Below are 15037 nucleotides of genomic sequence, written 5' to 3'. Positions count from 1 at the left end.
AGTGCAGGTCCAGCAAATTCAAGGGAGAGGTTAGGTCAATTACACTGACCCCCAGGGTTTCACTGGTACTTAATTTATTGACCCCCTAATAGATGAAAGGCAAAGTTGAACTCTGAATGTAAAGATGCTAACTCTGCCAGCTTGTCACCTTAATTATTATTATTGTTAATGAGGCAAATTGGCAGAATCGTTAGCATGCCGAGAGGCCCTTTGTTTGCCTTTACATTCTGAGTTCAAATAACGCCAAGGTTGATTATTACCTTTCGTAAGAAAACCATCCGAACGTGGCCGTAGCCAGTACCGCATCGACTGGCCTCCGTGCTGAGGGCACGTAACAAACACCATCCGAGCGTGGCCGTTCGCCAGCCTCGTCTGGCACCTGTGTCGGTGGCACATAAAAAACACCATCCGAGCGTGGCCGTCTGCCAGCCTCGTCTGGCACCTGTGTCGGTGGCACATAAAAAACACCATCCGAGCATGGCCGTCTGCCAGCCTCATCTGGCACCTGTGTCGGTGGCACATAAAATCACCCACTACACTCTCGGAGTGGTTGGCGTTAGGAAGGGCATCCAGCTGTAGAAACACTGCCAGATCTGACTGGCCTGGTGCAGCCTTCGGGCTTGCCAGACCGTGGTCGAACCGTCCAACCCATGCCAGCATGGAAAGTGGACGTTAAACGATGATGATGATGATGTCTTTTCAGGCTAATAAATTAAGTATCAGTTGAGTACTGGGGTCGATGTAATCGACTGGTCCCCTCCCCGCAAATTTCAGGCCTTGTGCCTACACTAGAAAAGATTATTATTATTATTATTATATGATGTCTTTTTCAGATATTTGCTGTATGAAAGTGAGACGCAGGTCCGAGACTCCATCCTCGTCTGTAAAGTGGATCGGGTCCAGGTCATCACAGAACCAAGCAGCCCCGTCAGTAAGTCTTCCCTAAATTATATTTGACACCTTGCCTTTCTTGTTTGACCCCTTGCATCCAATGGGAGGATTGGGGTTAGGGGCTGTCTGTTCTAGCAGTGAGTATTATTGATGCTGGTGGAGTGGTGGGTCTTGTCTAAAGTTTACAGCTGAGATGATAGACTGGTGTATCTTTTATGATGTAACATATATATATATATGTATGTATGTATATGCATGTGTGTATATAAATAAATATATTTATATATATACATACACACATATATATATATATATATATATATATATATATCTTTATATATAAAAGAGAGGTTGTGTGTCTGTCTCCTACGATTTAGATTCCTAACTACTCCCACATTTTGCGGTGCAGTTTAACCAAAACCGGGTATCTTATAGTCGTGATTCATATCGAGCCCTTCTGGGTATTAATGTGCGTCTATGATGAGTCTACGATTTTAAAAAAATTTACCATCAATTTTTCCCATTTTAATGCATTTTTGGCATATATAAGGGAAGTAACTCTCTAAGAATTTATTATTAAATCTCAGAACGTAAAAAGCTACAGTAACACCCCCCCCCTTTGTGGTTAGCCATATTGAGATGGCTATTATACTTTACATCTCTAAAAATGCTTATATAGTTATTTCCCTTACAAACCCGAGCAACGCCGGGCGATACTGCTAGTATATATATATATATAAAAATCAAAATAAGCCACAGGATATCTTAATTTTTCTTATTTTTGATTTATTCACCTTACTTCAAGCTGTGTGGATAATACCAAGCTGTCTTTGTGCTTCGACTTAAATACCTAATTCAACTGAATCTTGATTTATATATATACTAGCAGTATCGCCCGGCGTTGCTGGGTTTGTAAGGGAAATAACTATAAAGCATTTTTAGAGAGTTATAGCCCAAAAATAGCAAAAAAATGCATTAAAAGTGGAAAAAAAATTATGGCAAATTTTTTTTAAATCGTTGACTCATCGTAGACATTTTTAGAGAGTTACTTCCCTTATATAATAGCGAAAAAGTGCATTAAAATGGGAAAAAATGATGGTAAATATTTTTTTAAATCGTAGACTCATCGTAGACGCACATTAATACCCAGACGGGCTCGATATGAATCACGACTATAAGATACCCGGTTTTGGTTAAACTGCACCACAAAATGTGGGAGTAGTTAGGAATCTAAATCGTAGGAGACAAACAGCACACAACCTCTCTTTTATATATAAAGATATATATGAGTAGAAATTAATATTAGCATGCAAGGGACCCACTTAGGGGTCCCTCCTCTTATTGGTATATATAATTATTTGAGCCTAACCCAGCTCAGTGACAAATATATTTTTCCTTTATGCTACCACATTGCACATAGCTGTTTATATCAATTTGTGTGTGTCTGTGTGTATAGTAGAAAGAATGGATTAGGAAGACGGAGTATAGTGGAAACTTTATCAAAATCAAACCAAATCAAATCAGATCTCAGAAAGCAGAACCAAAATCGAAGTCGATCAACATCAGTGGAAATTGCATCTGTGATACCAGTGCCAGTGACAAGTAAGCGAACCATCTGATCGTTGCCAGCGCCGCCCCGACTGGCCTCCGTGCCGCTGGCATGTAAAAAGCACCATCCGTTCGTGGCCGTTGCCAGTCTCGCCTGGCCCCCGTGCTGGTGGCATGTAAAAAGCACCATCCGTTCGTGGCCGTTGCCAGTCTCGCCTGGCCCCCCGTGCCGGTGGCACGTAAAAAGCACCCTCCGTCCGTGGCCATTTGCCAGCTCCATCTGGCACCTGTGTGGGTGGCACGTAAAAAGCACCCACTACACTCTCAGAGTGGTTGGCGTTAAGAAGGGCATCCAGCTGTAGAAACACTGCCAGATCAGACTGGAGCCTGGTGCAGCCTCCTGGCTTCCCAGACCCCAGTTGAACCGTCCAACCCATGCTAGCATGGAAAGCGGACGCTAAATGATGATGATGATCATCATCATCATTTCGACTCCTCCTCTCTTACTCCCTTCTGGCCGGCAAACGGAACAATGAGTTATAGGTGCACCTCCCCAGTCTATTGGGATTTGATTGTTGGATGGAGTTGACCCAGAATGCTTAATACTGACTGCTTTCTAGATATCTGCCTGGATTTACAAATCCTTTTTACCTCTTATTATTATAATAATAATAATAATAATAATAAACATTGTGTACAGTGCTCAGGTGCACTACAACTCATCTAAAGTGCATGTATAATCAGGTGTAGTTTCGGCAGATTTCGGGAAGCATGAGGGCCTTAAAGGATGCAGTGTCATGGCAGTCAACAACTGACGCAGGCAGTTTATTCCATGCTTCAGCAACTCTGAGCGTGAAGAAATGTTTCCGAAAGTCATGGGAGCTGTGCTGTTTTCTGACTTATATTATCTCTCACCCTCTCTCTCTCTCTCTCTGTCTGTCTATCTATATATGTGTGTGTGTATGTGCATATGTATATACTTTATATGAATGGGGGGGGGATGGGTAAAAAGCTTTCAACACCCGTCTAATTGTTTTCCCAACCAATTCCTAAATTTCAACTTTTCACACAAATTCCTTTTTTTCCATTTTCTTATTGTTTCAAGTGGAGGAAGGTGAGTATTATTATTATTATTATCATTATTGTTATTATTATTATCATTATTGTTATTATTATTATCATTATCACCATTATTATTATTATTGTTATTATTATTATCATTATCACCATTATTATTATTATTATTGTTATTATTATTATTATTATCGTTATTATTATTATTATTGTTATTATTATTATTATTATCGTTATTATTATTATTATTATTATTATTTTTACAGTAGGCACAACAAGCTTAAGGTCTGAAATTTTGTTGGTGAATTTTAGGGGCTAGTTGATTGCATTAACTCCAGTACATCTGTATCAACCCCGGAAGAATGAAAGACAAAGTCGTCTTCAGCAGAATTTGAACTCAAAACGTAAACGTTAAAATGGAAAAGATGCTGCCAATCCTTTTCTGCCCCCTTCCCAGGGGTTTCGTCCGTCTTTACATTCTGAGTTCAAATTCAACCTGAGGTTGCCTTTCATCTTTTGGGGGTCAGTAGAATATGTACCAGTTATACACTGGGGTCGATGTAATCAACTTGCCCCCTCCCCTCAAATTTCTGGCCTTGTGCTTTTAGATTGTTGTTGTTGTTGTTGTTGTGTCATCTGTTTGTTTTGCTGTTGTCAAAGCTTCTGCATCTGTCCTTCTTCTTGATGGTTTACCAACAAAAATGCGGTGAAGCGTCCGCAGAAGCCTAGCAGTGTGGTTATGAGTTTCAGGGTTCGGTAGCACTTTGGGTAAACTGTAGAGGAAGGCGAGGGTGGAGAGTTTAACATTGCTCTCGGCTTCTTGTGTAAATTTCGATGAAAGTCAGCTGAGTATTGTGACCATATACTCTTTTACTCTTTTCCTTGTTTCAGTCATTTGAATGCGGCCATGCTGGAGCACCGCCTTTAGTCGAGCAAATCAACCCCGGGACTTATTCTTTTGTAAGCCCAGTACTTATTCTATCGGTCTCTTTTGCCGAACCGCTAAGTGACGGGGATGTAAACACACCAGCATCGGTTGTCAAGCAATGCTAGGGGGATAGACACACAAACACACACACACACACACACACACACACACACATATATATATATATACATATATACGACAGGCTTCTTTCAGTTTCCGTCTACCAAATCCACTCACAAGGCATTGGTTGACCCGGGGCTATAGCAGAAGACACTTGCTCAAGGTGCCACGCAGTGGGACTGAACCCGGAACCATGTGGTTGGTAAGCAAGCTACTTACCACACAGCCACTCCTGCACCTATCTGGAGTTATATTTTGGAAATTCCCGTACTCAAACGGAGGACAAAGACCACTCACCTGGATTGATGAGAGACATGACATAGAATTGAGGACCAACCAAAGTAAATTGAAGGGGTCGGGTGTGCCTTGGTGAAATCTTATTCTGTTGTGGGTGAAGAAGGGCTGCAATTTTGAGGTGATCGGATTAGTTGATACTCTGAGTCGCAGTACTTGACTGGTACTTTATTTTAATGACCTCTAGAGATAAAGTACCAGCCAAATCCTGGGGTTGATGGTATAGACTAATGCCCCTTCCCTCAAAAATTTGAGCCTCGGGCAAGAAATTAGGATCCTTTTTGTTTTAATGTCTTCCCTGGGTCAGACAGAGTTTGTTGAGGCAGATTTTCTATGGTTGGGTCCTCTTGCTGCCACCCAACCTTCACTTGTTCCCCTGTGGCCAGACATGTTTTCATGGAAGATTGGAAAGGAAGGGCACTGTTTAATGATGACACTTGCTTGCAACTATCACCTGATGTTGACACAAGGAGACGGTAACACACATGCACACATGATGGGCTTCTTTCAGTTTTCATCTACCAAATCTTCCCACAGTACTTCGGTCAGCCCTGGGACATATGAGAAAGCACTTGACCAAGGTGCAACTCTGTGAGATTGAACCCAAAACCACGTGGTTGCGAAGCAAACTTCTTACCACACAGCCATACCTGTGCTTACCCATTTTTGTTGTTGTTATTATTATTAGTATTATTATTATTAATATAATAAAGACAGTGTACTGGCAGAATCGTTAGCACGCCAGACGAAATACTTAGCAGTATTTCGTCTGCTGCTACGTTCTGAGTTCAAATTCCCCTGGGGTTGACTTTGCTTTTCATCCTTTCAGGGTCGATAAATTAAGTACCAGTTGAATATTGGGGCCAATGTGAATGACTGTCCCCCTCCCTAGAAAATCCAAACCTTGAACATATTGTAGAAAGTATTATTATTATTATTATTATTATTATTGAGTGAGAGAGCAGTTCATGCCATCAAAGTGACACTGGGGTAAAATATACGAAGCCCATTGTACCCATCATGACTACCCGTCTGATAAGGGTACACTAGGCACATGCATCACAACCATATGTGCGCGACATGGTGATCTCATATCAAGATAAACAGCACATGACCTTGCAGGTGGGGACCAGTTAGAATTTTCTTCTGGTCGAGTAAAACATCCTGCTCAAAAGGTCCCTGAATAAGGGTTGTTTAAGGATGTTAAATGAAACACCCATGTTTCCAGAGGTGAATTATTCAAACCCCAAAGAATCCCTCTCAACACATGGCTATGATGTTCCCCCACTACTTCTGCTCATGATCAGAGATGCACATATCGTCAGCCACTAAGTGACATGCTCAACTGGTTAAGGTCAAGCAACTGACAAGCAAATCTGTGGTATTGAGCAGAATATTTGCTGTAGGCCATCTTTTATACCAAGACAAAACAATGTACATGATGACACTTCCAATCAGTTAAGATCAGAAGCCATGAGAGCCACTGCCTATTATTATTCATCATCATCATCGTTTAACGTCCGTTCTCCATGCTAGCATGGGTTGGACGGTTCGACCGGGGATCTGGGAAGCCAGAAGGCTGCACCAGGCTCCAGTCTGATCTGGCAGTGTTTCTACAGCTGGATGCCCTTCCTAACGCCAACCACTCCCAGAGTGTAGTGGGTGCTTTTTACGTGCCACCTGCACTGGAGCCAGGCGAGGCTAGCATCGGCCACGGTCGCATTGGTGCATATTATTATTATTATTATTATTATTCATCTCCTCCCTCCTGCCCCTTAGTCGTGTGTTTGTAGCCCCTTCACATTGTTAGGACCCTTTGTATCCCTTTTCAGCATTCAGATTATCCTGTCAAATGTAAAATGTCTATTTATTCCCATTGTTTTGAATTAATCAGGGATTATCCCAAAGATTTCAGATTTTGATGATGTGATTGTTTAGTTTTAGAATGGCATTTTAGGGTAGGTGTGAGAGGTGGGATCTGGCCAGTTTGATCATAAAACAGGAAGAATATTTGGGCCCTGGATATGACTGCTTTCTATGCTAAAGGGTCATAGCATGAAGTCTTGAAAAAGAAAAAGAATCAAAACCGTGTCCCTGAAACAGGGTCCATATTGCATGTGTGTCCCCTCTTTCTGTGTGAGTCTCATAACAATGAAAGATTTATGTACAAATCTGTTTTGTTAATTGCATTCACCTTCCTGTGATATGAGGGGACGTCCTGATATGTCTTCACCCTCCAGTCTGTTGCAGGGTTGAACCCATTGACAGCTTAGTGGACTGAGCAATGTGAAATGGAAGTGTTTTGCTCCAGAACACAATTTACTGCCAGTCTGAGAATTGAACCCAAAACCTTTCAGTCACGAATGCAACACCTAATCAATGGGCCACCTGCCTTCACAGATACATATGCACACACACACACACACACACACACATCTGCACACACATATGCACAACACCTCAAATACATATGGAAATCCTTTGATTTTAATCAATTTCTGGTTAAATAAATCTCTGAAGAACCAAATTAAAACATTATTATTAATTAAAAAGTATTGTTTGCAGATTGTGTGTCTGTTTTTGTATGAAGACCCTAAAAAGAAGGCACCGCAAAATTATTAGAAGGGTCGTTAAAATCCCTGCTTAAATAAGAGCCTAAATATTTGACCCTTTCATTACAGATGAAGAATTTCAACTAACTTTTTTTGCATTTGTTATTTTGATATTTAGAATATAACCAAAAGATTGATATATATATGTATATATATGGAAGCACTCCGTCGGTTACGACGACGAGGGTTCCGGTTGATCCGAATCAACGGAACAGCCTGCTCGTGAAATTAACGTGTAAGTGTCTGAACACTCCACAGACACGTGTACCCTTAACGTAGTTCTCGGGGATATTCAGCATGACTTTCTCTACGAGAGATTTAGAAATTTTGTATTTCTGATATATATCATCATCATCATCATCATCGTTTAACGTCCGTTCTCCATGCTAGCATGGGTTGGACGGTACAACCGGGGATCTGGGAAGCCAGTAGGCTGCACCAGGCTCCAGTCTGATCTGGCAATGTTTCTACAGCTGGATGCCCTTCCTAACGCCAACCACTCCGTGAGTGTAGTGGGTGCTTTTTACGTGCCACCTGCACAGGTGCCACGCAAGGCTGGCAACAGCCACGGTCGGATTGGTGCATTTTACGTGCCACCTGCACAGAAGCCAGTCGAGGCGGCACTGGCATCAGCCACGATTCGGATGGTGCTTTTTACGTATCTCCAGTCCAGGGGTCCTGGCATCTGCCGGGTGCCAGTCATAGGATTGGTTCAATTTCGATTTCACTTGCCCCAACAGGTCTTTGCAAGCAAAGTGGGGTAGGCATAGGTGCCTGTCATCGGATGAGGTTCGATATATATATATATATATATATATGGGTGTGTATACACAGAGGCATAAGGGGTTGCTGAAAAGTTGGTGGTTTTAGGTAAAAGAAAATAGAGGAAGATCAGTTAATTATGATTTTATTCAAGATTTTCTCCTCTCAGATTCCCTTATTTTTGTAAGGGTCCTTCAGATTTTCTAAGCCCTATAAAAGAACCCGGAAGGTCAGGCCACCAACCAGGCCCCTCACAATACCCTAAAAGCCAGGATCTTTTCAGCAGCCACCTCGGGTATATATTTGACAAATCTTGATGCAGGTTTTTTTCATTTGATCGTTTTTGGTTCAAATGTTTTGAAACCGTTTTGTATATGAAAGACAAGGGGCAGTTTGCTAGGGATTAGTATTAAAGTAATCCCCTCAAGTATGATTATCGATCTCAAATTTAATCACTTTAATCCTTCTGTTATTTCTTTTGAAAAGCATTACCTTTGTTTTAATTAATCTTAAAAATAATGAAGAATTTAATAAAATAACTTTGTTGGTGTTTGGAACGTAAATGAAATCTTAACCTCTCATCAAAGGCCCCTCCCCTCAACTGTTCTGACAGTTCCTTTACAGAACAGATATTAAGGTTATCATTTTGTCCCTTATGTTGGAGTGTCCCTCTTGAAAATTAATGTCACCAAAGTTCGTACAATGTTTGTGATGTCCTGTGTTTCAGGTCTGACTGACCAATGAAGTCCCTTGAGGTATTTTGCCACTCAAGGGCTGCGAGCTGGCAGAATCGTTAGCACGCTGGGTGAAATGCTTAGCAGTATTTCGTCTGCCGTTACCGTCTGAGTTCAAATTCCGCCGAGGTCGACTTTGCCTTTCATCCTTTTGGGGGTCGATAAATTAAGTACCAGTTACGCACTGGTGTCGATATAATCGATTTAATCCATTTGTCCTCTCTGTGTTTAACCCCCTCCCCCTTGTGGGTAGTAAAGAAATAGGTATTTTGCCACTCAGAAAGTTAAAAGTTAACAACAAATCTCTGATGACTTTTAATTTAAGTCACTTTAAAACAAAAGAATTGTCTCATATGACCAGTAGTGATCTTGGGTGGGTTGGTATGAAAGGGGTGGGTGTCACCATTCCTTAAAGCTTAATTTACAACAGATATATCATAATGTCTTTCATGAATCGGCGAGAACACTCAGAAAGAAATCTTTATATATAAAAGTGAGGTTGTGTGCTGTCTGTCTCCTACGATTTAGATTCCTAACTACTCCCACATTTTGCGGTGCAGTTTAACCAAAACCGGGTATCTTATAGTGGTGATTCATATCGAGCCCTTCTGGGTATTAGCACGTGTCTACGATGAGTCTACAATTTTAAAAAAAATTTACCATAATTTTTCCGTATTTTTAATGCATTTTCGGTCAGTTTATATAAGGGAAGTAACTCTCTAAAAATGTATTATTAAATCTCAGAACGTAAAAAGCTACAGTAACACTATTATACTTTACATCTCTAAAAATGCTTATATAGTTATTTCCCTTACAAACCCGAGCAACGCCGGGCGATACTGCTAGTACTTTATAAAACTAAAATCTTGATAAACGCAAACATTTGTTATCATTTGTAAATTGTGTTGGGCATGTATGGAACCCTCTCTACAAGGGCAAATGTCTACAGTCTGCAAGTTGTACTAAGAAATGCCATCAGAGGGCACACATGTTTAGATACCAACATAGTAACTCCTGTTATAGCAAAAATGGTCTCACCCTTTTCTGTTGAGATGCTCTGTGTTTCTTTCAATTAATTTTAACTATAACAAAGAATTTAGTAAAACAACTTCGTTATCATTAAGCTAGTGTTAGGAACATAAATTGTGACTAAGGTTTGGTGGAAGATTTTAATTCAGGACTTTTGAAAACAAGACATTTGTACTACAGAGCCAGAAGTGGTTTCAGCCAGGTTGGCATCAAAAGGGTTAAGAATTGTTTCTCTATTATATATTTTAACCCTTTCGTTGCCATATTTCTGTTGAGATGTTCTGTGTTTCTTTCAATTAATTTTAAATATAACAAAGAATTTAGCAAAACAACTTCGTTATCATTAAGCTAGTGTTAGGAACATAAATTGTGACTAAGGTTTGGTGGAAGATTTTAATTCAGGACTTTTGAAAACAAGACATTTGTACTACAGAGCCAGAGGCAGTTCCAGGGTTAGGCATCATCATCATCTCCTGGCAAAACACTAATGAACAATACGTATAGAAAAAGAAGCTAAACTGAGACCCCCACCTTATGTTTCAGCTTTGTGCTCAAGTGTGTTTAGGGGTCATTGTTAATGGTGTCCTCCATTACTTCTGTTCTTTACTTCTGTTTTTAATTGAACAAAAATAGCCAATTTTGTGATGAACCCCGCATTTTGTCTTGTAAACGAGCAAGCCCTACACTCTTTGCAGTTGAAGAAACTATTGACGACATTTAGTCTTTGGGTGAAGAGTTTACTCTTAGGCTAGCAATGAGTGCGATTCAGACAGTCAAACTGGTGAAAATGATGAGGAAAGTAGCCATTTGGGTGAATCCAACTCTTAAAAGATAGGGTCCTGGTGTTAGTCTGAATTTGTTTTTATGATTTTGCCCATTTGTTTTCCTGCAATTATTGCTGAGCTGTATATGCAACTATTCATGTTTTTGCTCAGAAGCCCAGGGAGAGGGTAAAGTTAGGGGTTCAGGCCTGAAAGGGTTACTGACAGAACAGGGGCTGAATCCTTCAACCCCCTAAAAAATAAAGAAATAAACAGAATTGTTTATGCCCTTTTTTTTTATTCTGATGTGCCCCTTTTGTGTGTGTCCCTCTTTTTTATCAATTTATTTATTTTTCAGAAAATACTAATGTGAGGGGTCTGCTGTTAACATATGACTCAGAAAATGGGCAAACATTTGTCAAAATGGTTATCCCATCATCGACCCATAAGCAGGGATTGAACTGGATAAGTGCTATGCAAAGGGTTTGTACATCAATAAATCTATCTGCCTCTCTCTCTCTCTATCTATCTATCTATCTATCTATCTATCTATCTATCTATCTATCTATCTATCTATCTATCTATCTATCTAGCTATCTGCCTGTCTCTGTCTGTCTATCTATCTATCTATCTATATATATATATATATATATATATATATATATATATTATATATATATATATATATATATATATATATATATATATATATATATAATCCATCTATCTATCTATATATATATATATATCCATCTATCTATCTCTCTCTCTCTATATATATATATATATCCATCTATCTATCTGCCTGTCTCTGTCTGTCTGTCTATCTATATATATATATATATATATATATCCATCTATCTATCTGCCTGTCTCTGTCTGTCTGTCTATCTATCTGCCACATTCTGTGTTAGGCTGAATCTCACTGAGAACGTTAATCTCACAAGCAAGCTGTTCCGTTGATTCGATCAACTGGAACCCAGTTATTATATCTCTCTCTCCATTTCTCTTCCTCTCTCCCAATATGTCTAATATTTTTCCAAGAAATTATAATTTTATACTCTATCTAGGCGCAAGTGTGGCTGTGTGGTAAGAATCTTGCTTCCCAACCGTGTGGTTCTAGGTTCAGTCCCACTGCATGGCACCTTGGGCAAGTGTTTTCTACTATAGCCTTGGAGCTGACGAAAACCTTGTGAGTGGAATTGGTAAATGGAAACTGAAAGAAGCCTGTTGTGTGTGTCTATAAATATATATTTATATATATGGTGGTGGATTCTCTCATCAAAGATGATGAATAAGGGTTCAGTAAATAACCTTCAACAATTCCTAAGCCTTGTGACACCACATGTGTACCTTCAATCCAGCAGATGTCTTGCACACTTTCTCGCAAATGGTATACCTGCATGCATTCGTTGGTTCAAAATGTTTTCTCGAGTGGACAGCTAACCCAGCTTTGCTTCGTGCTTTGAATCCACAGTGACACACACAGTCATTGTTTGGTGGATTTTGCTGATGCGTTGCTTTCAAATTTGCACGAAGGGCGTCCCTATGACGAAGACGGTTACTTTCAAATTCTCTAGTCTTTAGAAAACACATTTTCCTCCATTAGCTGCGATCCCCTCCTGCACTCTCCCAGGAGCTCAGAGCAACGTCTCAACGCTTCAGATTGTCGTTTAGTTTGTCCTTGTAACGAAGAAGAGGACGCCCTGTTGGACGGGAAGAATTTGTCAATTGCCCATAAAAAAGCTGCTTTGGAACTCTTGAGTCATCCATTCTAATGAGATGACCAGACCACCGCATTTGTATCTTAACTCAAAAGAGTCCAGAAGCTGGCTACCCGCATGGTTCTTGGTCTCAAGCATTTGTCTTATGAAGAAAGGCTGAAGACGCTCGACCTTTATTCTCTAGAAAAACGCCGCCGCCGTGGTGATCTCATTCTCGCTCACAACATCATAAGCGGAAAGTGTAACCTCTCGAAAGAGCTGTTCTTCACTCTTGCTCCAGAGCGTCGGCTGCGGGGTCATTCCGAAAAGCTCTATCTGTGACGATTTCATCTCAATTGAAGGAGAGGGGCTTTCTCCGTCCGGGTTGCGGATCCGTGGAATAAGCTGCCGGACGAGATGGTGAAGATGCCGACGACCGCTCGGTTCAAAGTCTCCCTTGACCACAAATGGCCTGAACTCTTTACATGAACACCACCCTGTACATAACTCCATGTCCCCTTACATGGCCTTGCTTTTTGCTTTTTGAGCCAAAAAATGAACTAACTAACTAATCAAAAATGTCTCAACACCACTGATCTCACACCTTTCTAGTAACTCACTATTTCGAACACGATCTTGCCATTTAACATTGCAAATAGAACGCAGACATCTCATATGTCATATCTCAGGCGCAGGAGTGGCTGTGTGGTAAGTAGCTTGTTTACCAACCATATGGTTCCGGGTTCAGTCCCACTGCGTGGCACCTTGGGCAAGTGTCTTCTGCTATAGCCCCGGGTCAACCAATGCCTTGTGAGTGGATTTGGTTGACGGAAACTGAAAGAAGCCCGTCGTATATATGTATATATATATATATAAGTGTATGTGTTTGTGTTTGTTCCCCTAGCATTGCTTGACAACCGATGCTGGTGTGTTTACGTCCCCGTCACTTAGCGGTTTGGCAAAAGAGACCGATAGAATAAGTACTGGGCTTACAAAGAATAAGTCCCGGGGTCGATTTGCTCGACTAAAGGCGATGCTCCAGCATGGTCGCAGTCAAATGACTGAAACAAGTAAAAGAGAGAGTAAAGAGTATATGGAAGGAATCAATGATTGATATGCTTGCGGTACAAGGTCCACGTTTCGGCACCATACAGAAGAGGAGATAGAACAAGAGATTTGTAGACTTCTACTTTCACTTTCAGAGACACATCGTGGCTGTTCCAGAGTCTGTGTCGCAACCTACCAAATGCTTCACTTGCTTTATTTGGATATATTTTTGGATATCTTTTTCAAATTTTGCATCATCAGACACAACAGAGTTGGCTGCTTTGTTCAGCACAAGCAATGACCACTTTAAACAAGTCAAAGTGCCACTTGTTCAGTAAACCATTTTCACTCAATATATATATGTGTATATATGTATGTCTTTGTGTCTATGGTTGTCAGGTGGCATCACCACCTGACAACCGGTGTTGGTGTGTTTATGTCCCTGTAGCTTAACAGTTCCGCAAAAGAGAGACTGATAGAATAAGTAGCAGGTTTAAAAAGAGAAGTCCTGGGGCTGATTCAAGGCAGTGCTCCAGCAGACCACAGTCTAATGATTGGAACAAGTAAAAGATAAAGGGAAAAGAGACATTCAGTACTGTAGTCCAAGATAGACTTATGCCTGTCCTAATAGCACACACATTTATTTTCTTTTTTCCTCTCCTTTGCAGGCATTCCGACTTCTGTATGAGAATCGCAATCAGGACCAATGAAACTGATCCAGCTTCTGCCACTCCGTCTGTGACCCTCCCTCCTGTCATCACTCGTCATGTTCCCTTCATCTGCAAGAAACAACTGATAAAATCTCCCTCAAATTCCATTTGAATCATCTGAAATAAATGAAGAGCACAAGCAGTTATTTACTCCTAGATACACGATGACTGAAGCCTCTATGTGTTCACTAAATGTGCTGGAAATAACAACCGCGACCAACATCTTTTTTAAAAAAAAAATAGGCAAAAACACATTGGATAACATAATCTTAGATAGACTGTGTCAAGGGGAGGTCATGGCTGGAATATCTTTGATCATAAGATTTACTGGATCAGGACTGGCCCCGGTCTAAACATCATCATCATCATCATCATCACCAACATCATCAGACACAACAAACATCATTTTCCTCCCCCATGGTGGTGAAGAGGGAGAGGATGGGTCACGACTAGAACCCGCATCCCTTCCGTCTGTCTGCTCACTCCACCCCCACCCCACCCTGCTTCCTCCATCACACAAACCATTATCACCTTCATAGATTCTTATTAATCAATATTTTTCTTGCTGATTCACCAAATTACAACCCTTTTTTTTTTTTTTTCTCTTTATATTTCCCTGGCAAAAAAAATGAGAAAATGCCAATTATTATTATTATTATTATTGCTTTAAAAGGCACAGGAGTGGCTGTGTGGTAAGTAGCTTGCTAACCAGCCACATGGTTCCAGGTTCAGTCCCACTGCGTGGCACCTTGGGCAAGTGTCTTCTACTATAGCCTCGGGCCGACCAAAGCCTTGTGAGTGGATTTGGTAGATGGAAACTGCAA

The 15037-nt window shown here is 40.7% G+C and overlaps 1 protein-coding gene across 2 annotated transcripts in view; it reads left to right on the top strand.

Annotated features, from left to right (window-relative positions):
- LOC115229021 (zinc finger FYVE domain-containing protein 21) overlaps positions 1-14446 on the top strand; it is a 47741-nt gene extending 33295 nt beyond the window's left edge. The window contains exons 5-8 of one of the 2 annotated variants that reach the window (XM_029799448.2): positions 834-931; positions 3545-3553; positions 11112-11236; positions 14172-14446. In XM_029799448.2, coding sequence (XP_029655308.1) covers positions 834-931; positions 3545-3553; positions 11112-11236; positions 14172-14213 — 274 coding nt within the window. In that variant the 3' untranslated portion in view covers positions 14214-14446. The remainder of the gene's footprint in view (positions 1-833; positions 932-3544; positions 3554-11111; positions 11237-14171) is intronic. The other variant, XM_029799449.2, reaches the window with a different exon arrangement.
- The last annotated feature ends 591 nt before the right edge of the window (positions 14447-15037 follow it).

This window comes from Octopus sinensis, unplaced genomic scaffold, assembly GCF_006345805.1.
Source record: "Octopus sinensis unplaced genomic scaffold, ASM634580v1 Contig11616, whole genome shotgun sequence".
Lineage (NCBI taxonomy): Eukaryota > Metazoa > Mollusca > Cephalopoda > Octopoda > Octopodidae > Octopus > Octopus sinensis.
The sequence above is the reverse complement of the archived record's forward strand: the minus strand, read 5'-3'. Positions and strand labels throughout refer to the sequence as shown.